Genomic DNA, 21100 nt, shown 5'->3' on the forward strand with positions numbered 1-21100 from the left:
GTATGTATAGTGTGTCCACTGTCATATTGGAGTGATATAAACACAATAAGTCTCTTTTTTTTAGATATTTTTTTCCTGTCGCTAAAGAGGATCCAAATCCTCAAAGATTTGAGGCCCACCACGACGTGACATAGGAATGCAGTTTTTTCGCCCACCTAATTGATTGACAGGTGAGCTGTATTTCTGTATGAGCTGTATTTCAGCTTCCTCCGTGTCTGTTTCCATCACTGACGGCTGTTTATCTGACGTAACGCAGAAAAGCAGACACGCTACAAAATCAGCAGGTCAGTTGGTTGGTTTTAGGAGAGTTTTGGGCATTTAATTAAGTTTATAAACACATGAATTTTAATGATACCCATAGTAAGGACTTGTCATTTTAGAAATTATAGCAAACAAACACATGGAGGTCGTAAACATTCTGTTTTTAATAGAAATGTCTTAAATTTCTTAAACGTCAGACATTTTTGGATATACTTTGTAAAAATAAAAGAAAAAAAGAATAAAATGAAAAAGGAAAACAACATGGAATTGTCTGATTTAGACGATGTAGATTTAGTGGTCTCATATACAATACAAATTCATTTCATCGCCAAAAGTGCAAATTCTCCCAAATTCTCCTGTACATCTCAATAGCTTCAACACACACAGACAAACAATGGAAAGAAACAGGAATTGAATTAACAAAAAAACAAAAAAGGGTTTCTGTGGTCCAAGCCTGAGACACTGGGAATTTTCTGCCGCCCCAAAGTGTTAAAAAGTGCCCCCAAAGCAAGATAAAGGAATTACAGTTTTTTGTGCAGAGCTTGCGTCCATTCAGCTATTGCCCACATGATGAATTAAGCTTACAGATTTAATACAAGAAATGTGAAACGTACAAGAGATGATGGTTTGGAATAGAGTATATGATGAGTCCCTTAAAAACTCTTACATTTTATGCAAAAACAATGTGGAAAATATAGTTTACCGTCTAACAACATAGAATGAAGGTAATTAGAGAGAGTATTTGTTGTCCATATGCAGGAAAGTAGTATAAATGGTCCAAACCTGACTGCCTTGGACAGGGTCTATTGCAAGTTGAGTATCTGTAGCGTTTTACTGGATGTTATTTGGGGTAGTTGCACCCCAATTTCTAGATCTTACATTTCTATCTTATAAATTCTGTATTCGTCTACAAAGCATCTTGCAGAACAATGGAAACCCAGGGAGAAATGTCCTTTGAAAAGTCCTTGTGATGAAATTTGGTTTTAAAATGGCAAAAAAGGAAAAGAAAATGTACGACAACTTGAACGTGCCATTCTTTGTTGCATGTGTTTCCAGAGATCTGTGTGGTACGGGGCGGCAGTTCAAATGGACTTCAACCCAAATATATCGCATGTTCAAGTTTCTTTTCTTTTCATGTAGTTTTTGCATTTAAATAAATCATTACATCCACAACGAGATAACAAAACTCATCAACAAATTGAAAACAAAAACAACAACAGTAATAATCAAAAGAGACAGCACACAATATTCTGGATGGCCTTTCGCAAAGTGCTTTTTTTTGTTACAATCACAAAACTGCTTTCAGCTTGATGGCTTTGTGAAGCCCAACACGCTCCCTTCCCTGCACGTTCTAGGTAGAGGAAAAAGAAACAAACGTAAAAAACCACCTCATTTCCGTCTACCGGCATCTGTTCGTTCTAACAACTATTTAGAGGAAGTTATGGAATGCATCCTTGACTTGTGAGCAGATTAGACTTGATGTCTCAATCCCACAATTCACTGCTGTCTTGGCCTCATTCAAAGACAATACAGCCCTACTCGCTGTTCTAGAATGGTAAAAACATGTCTTGAAACACTGCCGTTATTTTTCTACGCTAGAAAAGAACATACAGTTATTAGGCAAAACAAAAAAGTGAGGGTGTTGTGGTCACATGGGTAGTTGGCTTTTCGATATCACCTTCAAAACTCATAATATATATTCGGTTGGTGTACTCTCAGTACAATAAAGCTTTGATTACACAGAAGGCAAAATTTGAGCTTAAACCAAATAACAAAAGTGGACATGGACTGCCGTGACTGTTTAACCTGAGAAGCATAGACAATGGCCCATAATCCCCAAATCCCCCTGCCTCCTACAACAGCCTCTGACATCTGCTCTCCAGAACATCTCCTTGATCAGTGAAACATAACCAGCTGAGGCAGTCAAAGAAGTAGATGGCTATAAATTCCTTAGGTACACATGGCACAGCAATACCTGACAAGGCTTTCCAAAGCCCCTTCTTAAGACACAGTTCCCTTGCCCGACCTGCACAAAAACGCTACCCACCCTCCCCAATCTGTGCAAACTAGTACCCACCACCCATGAGCCGCTCTCCTTGTGCAACATGCCCACTGGGCATCAAACAGCAGTGGATCAGGTGAGAACAACTGTGCGGATCTAGCCATGCATTGTATCACCCTCAGCAAGCTGTGCTTCCACCCAGCCAGAGCATCTACAGAACATCTAAATCTTGCAATAAGATAAACCTCTATGATTATTACGGTTATCACTGTCATTGTAATCTTAAATTATTGTTTGACATCCTGGCCAATAAGTTAAACAAGGAAAACAAAATAGATTAAGATTTGGATATTACAAACAGGATGCTTCTGAAGTCATGGAAATGGGTTTTCTTTTAGACACTCCCACTGTAGTGTCTGGAAGCGGAGTCCCGAAATAAGGGCAGAAGCAATAAGCAGCGCTAAATGAAAGATCAATCAGCAATCAACCCAGGAGACAATTTTAACTAGTTGTATTTACAAGTTGAGGTGCATTAGACAATCTCTGAACAAAGATTCTGCAACCTTTCTTCAGAAATGTTCACACATAAAACACAAGTATTCAAGAATTAATTGGGAAGCTGGAATGGAAGCCATCTTTTGAAGAATTCTCCCAATCTCCTTTTTAGGTTAAGGCACATTCTCTACACAATTCTTCTCAACTTGTCAAGCTTCAAGACTCTGCCACGATTCCTTTTTGGACCCACTGAACAAAGCTTACATCCAGACCAAACCAATGAGTCTGTGTGAACTCACAAAGACCTCTAATAACTCCACCAAACTGCTACGTAGACACAGATGCTTAGGGTTTGATCCTGTTAACCATTGGAAATAAGCCATTCTGTGAATACTGTGTCTTTCCTCAAGCTGCTTATTTCTGTTGGAGTTGCATTGGACTCTTGACCTACACTCGTCTTGGAAATGATTTTGTTTACGCTGTTGTCAAATTTTTTTTGGATTTCCCTCTTTTCCTTTTGTGGTCAAGAACTGTCTAAAGTAATCCTAGTCTTTCCCTACTTTGGTTTTCAAAGAGTTAATTGCAGATGTAAGTACAGGGAAGTGAAGTGGAGATTAAACAGACTTTGTGTTCACAGAAACTCAAAGGCCTTGCCCAGTTCTCTGGTCCCCCTCCTCCAAGGACAAGGACATGAGTGACTTTTAGTGCAAAAACTCTTTCTTAGCTAAAGCACCATTTCCAGTGCTATCAGGGTTTGTACCTCCCGTGCCCTCCCACCCACCAAACCCTCCCTATAATCCACCACCATTTAACCCTAAAACCCACAAACACAGCTAGCATTATTTTTACTAGAAAAACAAACAAGCCGCAGCAACATATTTTTCAACAAAATCAAAAAAAGCATTACGAAGTTTAACATTTCTCACTCAATATCACAGAAAAAAAACTATAGACAGAAAGGGAACTCAAGTAGGCTTTTTCCACAACAATTCCACTCCAACTTCTGTTTTTGTAATGAGGGAAGATAAATTTGGGTTGTGGCATAAGGACAAAAACATCCCCGAAAAATCAAATCTAAAGCTACCGTGAACTATTTGATGATCAGAGGAGATGAGTGAAAACTGATAAGAGATGGTCTAGGTCAATGTGTTACCACACAAACGCTTGCAGGCATGTGATGTATTATTAACTGAGTGTTTTGGGGTGTGAAAACACTGGAATTTCCAGAAGGATTAATTCTGCCGTGGCGTCCAGTCACACAAAAACTTACAGTAGTGTGATGCTAAGGGTGTGGCCGTCAACAACAAATTTAAACAGAACACAGCATTTGACCAGCCTAACTCAGCATATTAAAAGTCATTGACAGAATATAGATGGTTTAAATGGAAACTGTAGTTGTAGATCTTAGACAATAATCCCTGCAGATGCTGCCACATCTTTACGCTCATCTGTATTAAGACAACATAGAGAACTTTTCAATCAGCTTCAAGTGCAATTAATCATTATGCATCTGCACATATATCCTTATCTAAATATATAACCATCTTTTATGATCCTTTCCAAAGTTAAACGTCATCAATCAAAAACTGGAACAAAATCTACACCCTGTACTTTCTCTTCAAGGACTGTGCACTTTTTTGGCAGCTTGGTGTCAAGACTTAAACAAATGGAACGTATACGAACAAGCCAAAATAATAATAATTGCTATTTTTTTAAAAAAAAAAGGTATCACCACTCGGATGGGCCTTTTTAGGTTTAGCACATTTGCTAGTTTTGTTTGAAAGTACCCGTTTCTAAAAAGTGCCCTTCTAAGTAACAAAGTGCATTCAAATCTTTCTTCTTTAAGGTGCAAAAGGCCAACAAACAGGGTACAGCACTGCAGAAGGAATGATGCCACAAAATTACATCCTCAAAACTGTTCATCCACAGCAATCGTATACACAATGATCCACTTGAAAGACTTAGCAAGGATCACAGCCTGCTTTTAGGATGCATGTGCCTGGAAAATTTCTTTCCAATCAGCCACTTCATCGGCTCTGCCTTTGTCAATTCTTGCCCTCACACATACCTTATTTAAAAGAGAGTCCTAACTTAACCAAAGCACCTATTCGGCTGGATTTTGGGGGAGCCTGTCTTGACGTGCCCACAAAGTGCATGCTGACGCTCCAGGCCCCTCTCAGTGAGTCATCCTGCTCTGATGTGGCCATAGGATCTTGCTGCACCCACTTCCAATAGTGCAAGAAAGCACATATTATTTTAAATTAAAGGTCTCGTTTTCAGGACACTTGCTTTCAAAACTTTGGCCAATGATTTGCATTGTGAAAAGATTAGAAGTCTGTATATATTATACTACTTTGCATTTATATACATTGCATTAATTGATGAAGTTTAAGTTTCAGCTACTAAAAACTAAACCCTCTCCCTTACTCTACTACAGCTGTGTGCTTATTTAGACTTGAACATTATTTTATTGCTCACCTTATCGCTCAGGTTCTTTCAGTTTTCTTTTCTCTGGTCCCTTTGACTACTCGAATAAGCACTTTGTATCTCCTCAACCCAAACTGTCTCCTTAAATAGATATTTCTACATCTCCATTGGAAATCTTTAGTAAAGCAGTGCAAATGCATAAAAAGGTGCCTGGCTCTTTCTCTCTCCTTCTGCCAAACGAACAAATAAAAGAATCCCTGCTGAAGTTTTCCACTTACTGTCTGTATAACAGCAGTGCCCTCACTCATCTTTTGCATACAGTTTCACTCTCCTCTAGAAAGACTCGAAATTAAGCACATTTATCACAACTCATACTTTGGGCGGAAACTTCTGGGTTCCATTAAGTGCAGCTTAGGAAAAAAATGGGTTTCTCAATTATAATGCTCTAAAACATCAAACAGCATATTCCCCCTGCAAACTTAACGCAGTGAGAAACCTGGAGTGAAGCTGAAGGAAGATGTGACCCTATCTATCTGTAATATATCTCTTATAAAGGGTATCATAAGATTACAACCTAATATATACACACACATATACAAATGTAAAGTGTCAAGTACCCAAAATAGTCAACTCAAAGTTCAAAAAGAGAAATCAAATAACAAAATATTAAGACAATCCCCAAAATAAGAGAAGGTAAAATGCAAGACCTGCGAACAAATGCAAGGAAAAGCAGGCCTTTGAGAGGTAAGATTTAACATGATTGTGCCCAGTGGCGATCAGATGAAGGTAGTGCTTTAGAAACACAGGACCTCATCCCTTGTCTTACCCTCTCCCTGCTAGAAACAAATTAACAAGTTCTCCTTATGTGAATTCATCTCGGATTGGTAACCTGTTACACCACATAAACATAAACTCTTTAAAAAAAAAAACTTGTTTATAGAGAAAGTAACACTTTAAATCAAACCCCTGTCCAATTCTTTCTGGAACATTTAGAAAAAAGGTGCTGCATCAGAACATTGCATATTTTGCAATCTGAGACAATATAATTTTATAGTGTATGTACATGTTGCTTGTTGCATTAGAAAAAGAGATCTATTGGTTGCATTGATCACATTATAGACCATTCATAGCTAACCTCTCGAAGCAGCAGTCAGCCTGGTGTTTGACACCTTACTTTTTAAGACAAGGCCCAGTAGATGCAACCCAGAGATGAGGAACTTGTTTAAACTGCATAGTAGCTTTTTCTCGTACGCACATGGCTATGCCATTATTATAAAAACACCAACAAAAAGACCCAGAAAGATGGTGACAGCATGGGTGAGTGATTTGAAGTGCTCTTCGCTCTTCCAACAGACCAGTATCTTGGTGGTTAAGTCTCTATTCGGAATGAAGAAGCTAAAAAAAGAAGGAAAATGTAACTAGGTTAGATTTGCGTGACACCCTGATTTGTTTTGTGTTTTTTTTAAAGAGGACCATGTAGTTTTAAGTTTATTTTTCTTATTTCATATAATTCTTCTTGTTTTTGAGTAAAGCCCTCTCTGACAAAGTTTTATTCATGTAGTTGTGGAGTCCATTTGTCCCGAGGTCAAATCTTCACTACCTTCCCTGTCGGCAACAGGACTGTGTGTGTGACTACCATGATTCTCCTCCATGACTGATGGTGACTGATGGTGACTGATGGTGACCCTATCCGGATGCCGCTGACCTCTTTCGATGTCTGCTTCTGGGCCATGAAGTTCCAGAGGACCTTCAAGAAGCTCAGAATCTCGAATGCGTGGCTTGCGGCCTCGTCTGGAAGGAATTCCATTGCATCCGTCTTTCTTGAGATGACGGTGAAGGTGGTCCGAGCGCACAAAGGTTTTAAAACAGCTGGAGCACTGGTAGGGGCGCAGGCCTGTGTGCACACGCATGTGATTCTTCAGGTCATAGTTGTGGGCAAAGGCGGCACCACACTGAGTACACAGATAAGGCTTCTCTCCCGTATGCTTGCGCATGTGAACCTTTAGTTTGTCCTGCCTGGAAAGGAACACATAAAAAAATAAGAGAGGCCGCTACCCATGGGTTTGAACAAATTAAGCACATTACCAGTGACAGACTGAACAGGAATTCAAGCTTAGGAAATTAACAATTGTGTGATATACAATACATAATAACTTAATACACATACCCACCTACATTACTTAATGTCCCAAAAAATCTGTTTATTATGGTGGGATGAGTCACTAACTACTGCCTGATTAGGTTAAGCCTAAGATTAGCCACATAGATCATTAGTAAAAGCAAACACTCACTAATAAACTACATATAAAAACAAAGCCAAGGAAGTAAATACACAAAAATCTTTTCTTACACATAAGTGACAACATGTATCCTCAAACGGAGTCTGACCTCCTTATCTTCACTTTCAAGTGTAAAGTCAAGTTTATTTATCATTCTTTTGTGCTGAAACACTCAAGGTCATATGAGGAAAAGAGCAATAAAGAGCTTTATCGCGATACATTTATTTTTAGGCCAATGAGGCACTGAAGAGCTCAATGTTCATTTGGGCAATGGTTTCCCACAAGTGATACTTTCAAAATGGTGAAGAAAATGGTGAAAGACCAACAGTTGATCTCTTCAATAGAGGCTGAGTTCAACAGAGGAGAGCTTGTAGTTCATGGGAAGAAGCTAATGTAAGATTAAAAATCAAAAAGGTGTGCTGGGTTGATGAACAGGTTTGGAAAAATGCAGTTTAACCTTTAATGTCTTTCCTCAATTGTCCTCCAATCATTTCAAAGCACAGCCAAATCTGTAAAATAATCATCCAACCTAATTTTGTTTTTTTTAAGCAAAACTAAGTTTTTTGGTCTTTTGTTAACATGCATTTCTGACTTTGACACACCCTTGAGGCAAACTGGTCTGAATGGCTCAAGAGTAGACTATCTTCAACCAGAGACAGCGTACTGTCAAAGTGTATTGTTTTGCACCAATAAGGGAGCTATAGTGTGGTGTCAAATGCAAGGCCTTCTGTTGTAAGACTCTGCTCTCAGCTTACCCCTCTGAGTCCCTCCCTCTAAGCTTGTGACCAGGGCAGAGTACAGCTAAACAAACTAGGGTGGTTGACCCGTCCAGAATACTGAAGGCTTACTGAACACACAAAACTGCTCGCAAGCATCTATGGGCAGACACACACCCGAATATGTAAACACAGACATGTGCACACGTTGACGCCTGCTTGTGTATTTAAACATGTTTGAATGCATCTGGAGATTCTCGCGCTCATTATTTCTCACCTTTCCTCCACTTTTTGCATACATTTATCAAACTACAGGTTATATAAGGTAGGCAGACATTCCTCGTGTTAAAACACATACTCCTATTGTCTTATGGAGTGGGTCACAGACAGATGAATTATTTAGAAGATAGGATTGATTTATTGCAGTGTGAGTGAAGTGCACTCTTAACCCTGATCAAACAGGATTAAGATTACAATTCCCCCTTCCCAATAGGTGGCGTATTTAGGTGGCAAATTTAGATCCATCCCTACGCAAATAGGGTACTGGATATTTTTGGTGCAGTGTCTATTTCCAATGCGTGTCTCCTGATTAATTCATTAAGGCGATGGTTTCATGGAAGAGGTGATGCCCTTAAGTGCAGGGTAAGCCATGCTAACAGCTTGCTAACCATGATTCAGTCTGGAAGCACAGCAGTATTTTTCATCAGCTATATGTTTGAAAGAGGGGCTGTATGTGCCAGGGGCAATAATCAACGCAACACCCAGGGTCACAAGTTCAGCTGACTCACTGGTGTAGAAAGGCCATCGTGCTGTAATCCCTTTCAATATCGGCATTGAGAGTTTTATAACAGCCTCATCCCTGATAACAGTAGACCAGGCTGTGCTACCACAACCCACTTTTATTGGACCCCCCTTGTTAAAATTCCAGGACTTTGTCATGCAACCTTTCTGTCAACATAAAACACAATTTTATGACTGACTGTATTCTCTTAGGTGTGCTAAATACCCGACAAATGAAATGTGATCGCATACAATAAGCTAAAGTGTATATAAAAATATAGCTCTCAATATTCTACAAGTTATAATTGAAATTACAAACAAAAAAAATACCTGGTGAATCGCACTTTGCATATCGCGCACTCATAGGGCTTTTCTCCTGTGTGTGTACGGATGTGGCGTGGAAGTTTGCCTGCACCTTGGATGACCTTGGAGCAGATGGGGCACTTTTGAAAGGCCTTGGATCGCATCTTCCTTTCACCACTGTTACCCCCTCCAGTTGCTTGGTTTCCACCTCCATTGCCCCTCACTGGCCACAGTGGTGCCAGACTTGGAGATATGGGAGCACTGGTGGGCCCCTCGGGTTGCGCACTAAAGTACTTCAAGTAAAACTCCACGTCTGGCTCATCACCCTCAGGCCCATCGTCCTCACCCCCACCACCTGTTGTGCCCCGTTCCCTTTTCCGCTCCAAGGAGTCCATCATCTGTTGTAGCAAAGCACTGGCGGGGCCTTGGTTATGCTCTCTGTCACCTGTCACCTCCATTTCTCTCTCAGATTTGGGGTCTGCCTGATGGAGGTAGTAATGTCCATTCTGAGTGGGAGCAAAAAAGGGCATCAGACCCTCTGCAACTTTCTCTCGAGCTCGAGCTACATCTTGGCTCTCCTCATCCACATTTTCGTCTTCGGGGTCACGAGGCGGCTGTGATAGGGCCTGGGCCAGTGGGGAGTAGTAGTCAGCAGGGCCGATGGGTATGCCATTGCTGTCAGCGCCATTGCGTTGGCTAAAGTGCAGGTGTGCGGGCAGGTCCCTGAGCTCTGGCGTGCTGCAGCTGCTACCCCAATGCGCCCCCCTCTGGAAGAACTCCAAGTACTCACGGGCACGCAGCCTGATGCCCTGCTCTTTTCCATTTTTTCCTCGCTCCTCCTCTTCCTCATTGTCTTCTTGCTCATTGCCCGCCTGCAAAAAGAAACAGAACTACGTAATCATATTACTCCAAAACATGCATCAGTTGAGCTAAAAAAAAAGTAGATTACCCACCGGCGGGGAGAGCACTTTGGTGTCCAGCAGGTGTGTGCAGACGTCTTGGACGGGTGAGATCTCCAGCACACGGGCGGCGCTTAAAATGTCAACCACACTGTTGCGGCTGACTGTAAGTGTGGCTGTATAGGCAAAGTCCAGGAGAGCGGCCAGCGCCTCAGGCCGCACAAAGTCCAGCTCATAGACTTTCTGACGGTCAGCAGCCAGGCCTGAGGTGAAAAGATTGTGGAAGTAGGTACTGCAAGAGGCCAACACAGAACGGTGGGCAGGGAATTGTCTTTCTTGAGCCACGAGAAGCACATCACACAACAGCCCACTTAGCCGTTGCCGGTTAAGACTGCCCAGCAGGTCAGCACTGTGCTCAGGGAAAGGGATGCCTACTGGTCCTTCTTCTACCTCGCCTGCACCCCCACAGGCTCTCCCATCACGTCTTCCCCGCCCACCTGCTCCCGACGACATTTTCCACCAGCCTGCCGCCGAGCCGCCAATCGCAGCCGCCACCCGTCCGTCCGTCCTGCCGTCTGTCCGTCTGCCTGTCTGAGAATGTTGAGGAACAATAACAGTTATTCATCATTAAATGATGATATGGCAGGCAGATATTTAAAGAAATCCTTACTAATTGAGATTTTACATAAAACTACTACAGGGAAGACATTTACCAAAAAAGTTTTAAACTTATCACCATAAAACTTACCAATGTCATATTAAAAACACGTTTTAAAGAGGAGTAATTTATGAGGCTTCTTAAGACTCTAACACTTACGACAATATTTATCCTGTTACTGCTCTCTGCAGTGTATTACATGGTAGAAAAGCCAAGCCCTGCATGTAAATTAAGCAGAGAGGGTAATAGATAGTGGCCAAATGGTTGTCATTATATTTAAGACCACTGGTCAAGATTATCCAAAATACAAACCAAGAGTTATAAAAGGATATTCAGATAACAACCTATGACAGCAAATACACCATGTTTAGTGGCAACTGGTGTAAATCATAAAATGATAAGGAGGTTATTCATTGTGCACATATGCTATTTTTTAACATGAGCCATGACTCAAACTCTGCATGCCCAAAGTGCAATCAATGTAAAAAAATGCATTCACAACCATCAAACAGTATATCTGTTATGTACAATGCCATCAAAAGTCCAGTTTTACTTCAACTGGAGATGCAAAGTGCAAACAGGAATCAGTTTAGGATGTTAACCAAATTCAGAGGGCAGCAGGCCTACTGTCATGATGGCAGTGGGAAAGGAGAATCTGTAACCGTGCTGCTTTGCTCGGGTGGGAGAGTACACACACAGTGTGGGCTGGGCACCATGTGCTCTGAATTGCGTGTTAGTTGGCTTCTGGGCAAGGGGGTGGGGGCAGGGGGTTACCGGCTAAAGGCCTGAGTGGAAAAAAACCCACTAGAGGAGGAGGAAGAGTAGGAGGACACACGCAGGGCTGCAAGGGAACAGTATTATATAGGGAGGTTGTCAATCCGGTCTGAGCCGGTTACCCCACCCTGCACTGTGTGCCAAGTTTCAGGAAAGGCCTGTCCCCTTGATCACGTGTGGGGGGGGGAGATTAAAATGATCGACCGCAGCACAGGCAAGGGTAGAGGGAGGGGGGCTCTGAAAGGCAACACTCCTTGATTTGTCCATTGGAAAACACACGCTCACGCGTGAAAGCCAAACAGCCTAACTACCCCCCGCCCCTCCATCTGCCAGAGTGACCCAGCAGGGGGTGAGGCCATGGGGGGATTATACTCAATAAGAGCAATGCATTCAAATGACATTCCTTCAGATCAAGCCCCTTGGTATGTATGCAAGACCTGCTCAACCTGGCTGCTTGCTCTGTCTCACAAAGCCTTCCTACACACCTAGAGAGCTGGCACAAAGTCAGATCACTATTGGTGTAGCACTAGAGAGATAGAGGGAAGGTAAAAAAACAGCACCAAATCCAACCCCCACTACCTGTCTTGCATGAACTATTACTGTGCATGACATTCCGGCTCACCTTGTGGGTGCAGTTTTTACACACCATCTAACGTTAACGCACGCAGTGAAAGAGCCTCTTGTCAGAATATGATAGAAATGCTGTAATCTAGGGCATATAATGTATGCACTACACACTTCTATATAGCACACTTCAGTGAAGCTACTCCAATAATAGTGCCCCACTAGACCATGTCTTGACTTGTTTAAGTTAGATGATAATGCCCATAAGCCAATGGCTTAAGCCCTTCTCCCTGTCTCTCCCTTCACCTTTAAGATAAATGATGGGCACCTGTAGGGTAGGCTTTGAAACCACACACATTTGTCTTTGGTCTTCTGTTATCTCGCTGATAACTCTCTCCCGCCCATTTCTCATCTGCTTGACTAACAGGTGAATTCTATCTCATTGTTTTATCACAGAATTTGAATAAGTCAAGTTAGAGGCCAGGCTGGAGGTTGGGATGGACAATACGTGTTTCCAGGTATAGCACAGGCTCCTCATGAATCAAGGTAAATGGCTTGATTTAGAAATGGCTTTGTGCTTAATAAAATATTTATCTTTAAAAAATGAAATCTGTCATTTACCCAGCCTCGTGTTTTTCCAAAGTAGACTTTCTAAAATGATGGTTTATATTTTTTTCATAAAACGTAAAATTGCTCTTAACTCGCCCTCAAGTGATTCTAAACCTTTATGAGTTTCTTTCTTCTGTTGAACACTTGAAGATATTTTGAAGAAAGTGGAAAACCTGCAACCACTGAGGAAAAACAATTACTATATAATTTAATATCAGCATCTTGGCCTCCAAAAACAATAATATAAATACAAAACCATGCATCTAATTAAAAGGGAGTAGTTTGCTAACACAAGGGGAGTTCCTAGTAGGGATGCTGAAAACCAAAAGTCATCTCTGCCCTTTAGTTTGTGGGTGATAGCAATTCCCCAGTTACACAGCATCTCTGTCCCTGAATAAACCCACAGCAAGGCTGAAAGAAAGAGGAAACAGTGCAAACAAACCTGATCCTGACACCTTCGCAGGGCTCCCAACATTCTTCATCACTTATTCATGGCTATGGGTGACAGGGGCCATGCAACGGCCCCAACGTCTCATTTCCAGCCCTCTTCTGCTGGCTGCATGCACAGGCCTCAACTACTTTGCAAGTCAAACCACAAGTTACTGCGAATGCTCATCCCACCCCAGCCCCCACCCGGCCTAACAGCCCCTTCCAGACAATGTTAAAGGTACCATATAGTACATTGATTTAATAAGTTAAACTATTCTCAGATATCTAAAATGAAAGTCCATGCCTTGGGGAAGTAAAAAAAAATCTCCAGAAATGGGTTTATTCTTACAGAAGAATTACACCTACAATAATATTGACCATATTTGTAACGATTGTGAATATCAATGAGCTCTGCTCTGATACTCCCACAGCTCAGTCCCTGCGCTCTCGCTCTCTGAAATCAACAAAATCAATAGTTATAATTAATTCTTCAAAAGTATTTTAACATTAAGTAGATCCCTTGTTAAATCTTTTCAGCTAAAGTGGTGGACATACCTGCTTCACCCATTTTTCTAAATTATATACACATATACATAGAAAGTTTAGATACGCTTAGATAAACTTAAATAATGGAAGAAACTGATCATTGTTGTAATCTCATTAGGAAACATGATCATGTGTGCAACACAACAGCATTTTCTTTTGATTGGTATTATACACTCACAGGATTTACATGAGAATGAGGAAACAGTGGCTCACACTCTGCCATTTCTATGTACTGACTTCTTGTTCAGCTATACATAGGTATATGCAAATTTTCATCATATGGCAGCTTTAAGAGTCATTTTCCAATACAGTTTACAGAGACTTTGGAATTGCCTAAACCAAATCAGTCTAAGGCAGGGATGACTGAACTTTTTGTTATGAAGGGCCAAATACCAAACTAGATTGAGGCTAGTGGGCAGAAGGTAAATATAGCTGTCATAGGTACTTCCTAATTTATTGAATAATATTTAATTTTGTTTTAATTTAACTTTGTATTAACTAATGCAGTAAATATTATTAAACATCTTATAATATCATTTATAACAGAATGGGTTACGCTACGCTAAAGATGCACCTTGTTTTGTTTGATTTGCTCGCAGATGGCTTCTGCATTATCTGTTGAGCGACCGTACTTACATTTTTACAAAGTATTTATTTACGTATTTACAATTAACATTTAAATGAAACATTTCATTTCAGTTGGCTTTTTTGTAGCTCATAAATAAATCAAACACAATGGTTATTTTAAACTGGAAATGACAATCTCTGTTAAATCATTTGCCCCAACCCTGCCCATCATTCGTACTCTTTTTCTCAGTTGGAATGGTGGGTCAAATCAAAGGTTACAACGAGCCAACTTTGGCCCGTGGGCCCTAGTTTGGTCATCTCCGGTCTAAAGGTTCATCTCAGTGTTAATTTTGACAGCAAATTTAGATTTCGTTTAAGTTGGTCTTTTGACTAAAATTCCATTTTAGTTTTAGTCATATTTTAGTCTTCTGAATCATTTTAGTTTTAGTCTAGTTATGTTGACTAAATCTACTCTATATTTAGTTAACTAAAATATATTTGGTTTAATTTAAGCATAATTTAATAAAATATTGTATACATTGATACGAAATATTCTAACTTAAAATTGAATAAAACCATCTCATTAAAATGTGAATATAGCTTTTCTATTAAAGACCAGAAATTAGACATGCATTGTGTATTTGTATAATAAGTAATATGTAAAATTGTGTGTCGTCAAGAAAAGTAGACTACTGAAAATGCAGGATTTTGCAAAAACTAGTCATTTTGACCAATCTGTTGAACAGTTTCATGCCATTAAAACTTTTTATAAGGGCTTAAAATAGTTTAACTCCACTCTGCAATATCAGTCTATAGCAAGCTTTACTGTTGTAGTTGCGGTCACAGTACATGGTGCTCAGCTGTATAGCACTGAGTAAATAAGTAGAGTAATGACATATGACTGGCAAATGATAATATGTTATCATGTAAAATGTGCACTCAGTCCCACGGCTCTGTTAGCTCATATTGAGGAATTATAAAGCGAAAATGTACATAAAAAATAAAATTGCGCTTCACTTCAAGGCAGTTTCGTTGAATGCGACTCCCTGGTAAGCAGAGATTCCAGCACTACAGTATCATTATATCCTTACAGTTAGAAATAATCACATTGCCGAATGACGTTCCTCAAATCACATTCTCGTCTCGATTTTATTAGTCAATGAAAATGTCAGTATATTTTTATTTGTATTAATTTATTTAGTTTTCGTCGATAGAAACTTGTTCGTCACAAATATTATGATGAAAATCTTTCCATCAACAAAATCAACAATGCTTCATCAAGACATGTACATCATGGTTTTTGTCATCTTATTCCATTACAACTAGAAGTAGTTCAATGTTGTGTAACCAGCTGGAAATAACACCGCCATCACAGTAAAATCTTTTTTTACAAGAATCATGAGGTAACTACTGTCAATCAAATTGTCTCATGGGTATTTAATGCGTTTGGTGATTAAGTTCTTAGAATGAATCTGCTTCTCTCCTCAACTAACTTTGAAACAAAGGTAATCCACTGAACGACACCAAACAGCAAATCTACTTGCACATATGAACTGCATAAGGCCACCTCAGAATGAAACATGTCCCCATATAAGCCCCCGCATCTTAGGCAAGGCCATGCATTCCAGGAACACACGCTGACTTATGACATAAGCTTAAACAAGTAGCATGGTTTCAAAATAGTTCAGCATCTTTCAACTAACTAACTTTAGTCATCACTATAAGCCTTCAATTTGTATTTCACAAGAGCATGGGAATCCTTCGAAAGAGTCTGTTGAGAGTATTAACGACAAACATGTGAGTTATGTACATAGGGCATCCCTCTGACATACATGTCTGCTCACTAAGTATATAGAAGCTTGTGTGTGTAATTAGCTCCTCCTGCTTCACGAGGGAGGGAAGGGGAGTCACTACACTGGGTTGACAGGGTTCAAGGTCAAGGCAGAGAGGATATTACCGGATAATCGTAAACAGTATGGAGAGGGGCTGACTGGTTCCAAGAAGAACAGGATTTTGAGCAAGGCCCTGCAAATGAGTCACTCCTGCCAGCGTTGGTTAGGGAAGCACGATTGGTTGCAAAAAGAGCAAGCAGGAAGTGGGTGAACAACTGATAAAACTGGACTTGTAGTGCTGTGCTGTTTCGCTGGAGATATGTTAGCAGGCTGCCAAAAATCCAGACTTTTAATTCATAATGCCCCCCAAAAGGTATTAGGGAAGGCTGCTTGAAGCATGTGCACAGAAATGCTTGAGATAGTGTGACTTTCAATTTACTTTTTTTTCCAGATTTCTGTTTGCACAAAATTATTTAAAACATCGTCTTCTGTTTTCAGTGGAAAAAAAAAACTCAAAAGGGTTTTGAACAAGTGAAGAATGAGTAAATGATCACTGGAATTAAACCATCCTTTAAAAGTAATAGTTGTATAGAAGTGTATCAAACAGGAGCAGAGCAGACAGAAAAAAAAAGTTACAGTGAATGTCATAAGAGGCACAACTTTGAATGCAACAACGTGCCATGATCCCTCTAGACCAGCAGCAGCTTTGTTAGAAGATGAAGCCCACGTGTGAAAATGCCACGACGCCCCCTCATAGTTTGACCAAACTTTTCCAGACCCAACTCCCTGCGTCTTGTCTTTGAGCTGCCCACAACTTCTGAGTCTTTAGGACAATATGTGGCTTGGCCAGAAAAACAAGGAAAGAGCAAGCACACCGACATGTGAAACAGAAAACAAATGTACTAATGGTGGCTGCAATACTCCAGCCCTTCTGGTGCCCTTGTGCTCAGGCCATCGCTTGTGTCTCGAGCTCTCTGCGGCGGCAGCCTGGCCGGTTGGGCGGAAGAAGACTTCCTGCGTGACTCTGGTGATGGTGTAACAGAACCCGCTCTGTTATCAGATGACCAGCTCTCCCAGACACTGCACTGCACACTCCACCACCAGTCTACCACAGCTTCCACTTCCCTCTTCTGCCTCTGCTGAGGAGGCAAAACGAGATGACGACCCACCCAGGATTCCTTTTTCAGCTCTACCTCACAGCAGATCTCTGAACGATCACGCTAAGGTAAGTATGTCAAGGACTCCTCCACCCTGCTGGAGGTCGAGCTCCACAATAGCGAATGGGGCGAGAGCATAAACTTACAGCAATCGGATTCCAAATTACTGTCAAGAAAAAAACAAGAGGAAGGCCTTGTGTCGACAGACTCTCAGCAGATAAGGACAAGTGGAAGAAGAAGGCCCTTTAAAGAGCACAATGAGAGAATAATTAGATGAGCTCTCTGATTACCGATAGCGATGCTAGCTTGCAGCAGCCCATCTCCCAGCATCAGTCTTTAATTTGATCACTTTAAAAAAATGCTTCAGAATCTGTCACTGAACATAATACAACTAAAGCTTGCCCGGAACGCCAATTCAAAGAGTCCAAAAAGTTTTATGATGAATTAAAACTGTTTGATCAAACAAAAGTTGATGGCAACTTCGACTTCCTTCATACCTCAATCATTCGCTGCATAAGAACAATTTCGGTGTCCACTATTTTACTTTTATAAAGTTTGTATCTCGTAAGTATTGAAAAGCTTGGCAAATATTTATTAATTCAAACTGGATGTGAGTGAGATTGAAACTTTAAATGGACACAAGGTTAAACAAAATGAATGTTAAGACTATAAGAAGCATGGCTGCACTTTAAGTTGATACAAAAGTGAAAATACTGCACGATGTCTATCAGCATGAAGTTCACACATACCTTACCTGTCGTAAAGGCTGACCTGAAACGACCCTGTCAGGTAAGTTAACTGTACAGAAACTGGTTTATGGTGGGTAAGAATCTCTTTGGCACTTAAACAAGCAAAAGACAATAAAGAACAGCCTCACCCCAGTGAGACAAGGAGCCTTGTCTGTGCATTATTCAGACACTGGGCGTCTTCTATGAATAAAAATACCCCTTGCGTCCTCCCTGTACCCGCACTGGTGAAAACGAGTCGAGCAAGTATGGCTTGGAAATGATCTACATACATCTTTGAATAAAAAAAGAGAGAGAGCAAAACAGACTGCAGCTTCCTGCAACGCCTTTTGAGTCCAGGACAAACATGCAGTCTCTCTCATTTGACAAGTCATAAGACCCTAGGTAAAGACCCTTACCAAGGGAGAACATTGATGTGCATTATGACACAGCTAGAGGGGGCAGAGAAGCCTACAAAGGATCTGCCAAAAAAGGTAAAAACATGGAAGAGTTTGTGAGAGATCTAAATGATCAGGATGTGTCTAATGTGAATGTGAAGAAAGTTAATTTAAAATAGTCCCACAGTCTTAACAGCAATGCCAACGTGTCAAATTTAATTCATCACCTGATCATGTGACTAAAACTTAAATGAAACCAACTTTCTTTATTAAATGACAATCAGACACTAATATCAAAACAACATTTAAGATCAGTTAAAGGGGAATTTGCAGCACAGAAGCTCACCAAGTCATACCTTAACACAGCAGGCCTGAGTTTTCCATCTCTATGCCATCTGCAAGTGGGTCAAGCGCTCTGAACTTAATCAAGCCAAGTCCCTCTCTTCCCCTTTTAAGATTCCATTATTTCTCTTCTAGCTTGTTTTTCCCATCTCAGACACCAGAGAGAGTAAGAGTGCATTTTGAGCTCTTACCGGCCGGCCAGAATTTTGTTTCCCTGTGGGTCAGCTCAGTCTCCCTTTGCCTGCCCGCCTGCCTCTGTACTTGGGCAGGGCTCTGCTCTGAAGCAACTGCACAGGAAACTTCCGAGTGGCCCTAGTTACACAGGCAAGCCCTTGCCTGATCCCACACAAGCAGACACCTACTAACTCCCCCACTCTATTTTCAGCCCACTGCTCTGGCTTCACTTCGCCCTCTGTGATTGGCTTGCCTGCTGCTCAATCACCACACCTCCCCACTAGGATAGGCTACCGGCTGTTCCCTTTCCTGTATGGCCAAGGGCAAGGCACTCTGGGAAGTGCAGTTCTTAAATAGGACTTCACCTGCTTCTAGGGCATTGCTACGAACTACAAGTCCCAAGCTGTCTACTTTTGCCACCCCCACATCTCCGAGCTTGCTTCAACGTAAGCATTGAGAGCTGAATTATACACTACCGTGTGTTGCTAGCAGGATGCCAGGTATTAAAAGTACAGACTAGCCAACAAGCAGTGCCAAGCTTTCTACGTATGAAAAAAAGGATCCAACCACAACTCTGCAAAACTTTAACACAACACGCTAATAGTCTCCATACATCATTTGAAATATTCAACATTCCCAGCCCAAATTAGTTACATTTGTTTGTCATATTCCATCACAGATGTAAACAGCGTAAACAGTTCAAGACTAGAAGAAACGAATGCTGAAGGGGTGTGCACAAGTTATCGGAGTTGGTATCTGAATGAATGACAACAGAGATAAAAACTTGGACCCTAGTGCGTAGCATTACATCTTGTTCTATGAAATTAATTCTGCTTCCTTCCTACTACCTTCTGTAATATCTAACAAACACACCCCTTAGGGCTCTCTCCAAAACAACAACAAAAAGTAAACATCTGTAGGGATTGAAAGTTTATTAAAGCAATGCCAGTAACCCAAACGTGCACTTAAGTTATTAGGATGACCAAAGAAAAAGAATAATTCCTCACTGGCACAGGAGCCCCCTCCTACCCCCCCACACACATTCTCTCTCTCTCTGTCCCCCTCCCTCATTCTTTCCTCCTCAGCCTTCCTCCCTTCGGTCGATAGGCCCTGGGCAGACGACATGGGGACAAGCTGGGGGGTGGAACAGGCTCACCTGTTATGGCCGTGGCGGTGCTTGTTATGGGTTTGCTTCTCCCTCCTCTTCTCTCCTCCTCAGTGGAGCTCTCTCTCTCTCAGCTCTCCCTGCTGTTCAAAGCTCTGTATGCGCTAACCAAGCACCAGCACTCAACTCAATTCCCTTCCTGGTTTCTGGAGGGCAAAAAGGTCCCTCCCTTTCTCTCGCTCGCTCTCTTTCGCTCCCTCTCTCTTAAAGAAACAGCATTCCCCCATGCTGCTCTCTTCTGCCCATCTCTGGGGAATACAGTAAAAAGGCTGTCATCATGCCACAGTGGCCACCATCACCCATTAACACAACGGTGGAGTTCACAAGGATGTCACTGGTTAAACCGGCCTGTATTTGTATAAAGTTGTTTGCAGGAGTGTTGCACGTGTACTTTGGGTGAGTGTGTGTGCCAAAATAATGAGAGTTAACCGTCCTTCTTTCTCCCCTGTGTGTGCGAATGTAGTCGCACCCACCCATCCCATTGCCTGAGGTCATGGAGTCCCACCCCAAAACAAGCCATGGCACATTCCAGGACACTCAGGGTCTGCCAGCAGTCCCCCCTGCAACTCATATACTTATACACACACACCCTCCACTGTCTAAAACTAATAGAGCTCACAATGTGTACCTACTCTCAAGGGGTCGTCAGACAGAACGGTAACACCTTTCAGACACCTCTTCCTCCATTCAATGTAATACCCAAAAATGAAAACCAATATTAAAAAGTAACTAAACACAAACTGTTTTTCCATACTCACCAAAATCATGCTGGGAGAAGCGATGAGTGCTGTCAGTCCACGGAACAGACATGGATTGTCTTCTAGCACTTAAGACCCGCTCGCCAGTTTACCTGCTGCTGGACTGAGACTTTCTCAAAACAGGAGGAGCATATGACCTCTCTGAGAGTGACTGAACAACTGAGGACTCTCCCGTAAAACCGGGGTGTGGACTTAATAATTATAGAAGGCACTTCTTAAACGCTGGAGTTGAGTAGGAGG

The 21100-nt window shown here is 41.4% G+C and overlaps 1 protein-coding gene across 4 annotated transcripts; it reads right to left on the bottom strand.

The window, feature by feature from the left end:
• Window positions 1-405: 405 nt before the first annotated feature.
• zbtb7a (zinc finger and BTB domain containing 7a) lies at window positions 406-21028 on the bottom strand. 4 transcript variants are annotated; one of them, XM_056448593.1, is made up of 4 exons: window positions 20861-21028; window positions 10217-10753; window positions 9291-10135; window positions 406-7201 (listed from the first exon to the last, which is right to left on the bottom strand). In XM_056448593.1, exons 1-4 carry the CDS (start codon window positions 20867-20869, stop codon window positions 6739-6741), a joined length of 1854 nt encoding a protein of 617 aa, XP_056304568.1. In that variant the 5' UTR covers window positions 20870-21028; the 3' UTR covers window positions 406-6738. The 4 variants fall into 4 exon arrangements, with proteins under 4 accessions (XP_056304568.1, XP_056304569.1, XP_056304571.1 ...); XM_056448594.1 differs by lacking the exon at window positions 20861-21028 and adding an exon at window positions 20094-20290; XM_056448596.1 differs by lacking the exon at window positions 20861-21028 and adding an exon at window positions 18955-19231.
• Between the last annotated feature and the right edge of the window lie 72 nt (window positions 21029-21100).

Source organism: Danio aesculapii, chromosome 22 (assembly GCF_903798145.1).
Source record: "Danio aesculapii chromosome 22, fDanAes4.1, whole genome shotgun sequence".
In the NCBI taxonomy this organism is placed as follows: domain Eukaryota; kingdom Metazoa; phylum Chordata; class Actinopteri; order Cypriniformes; family Danionidae; genus Danio; species Danio aesculapii.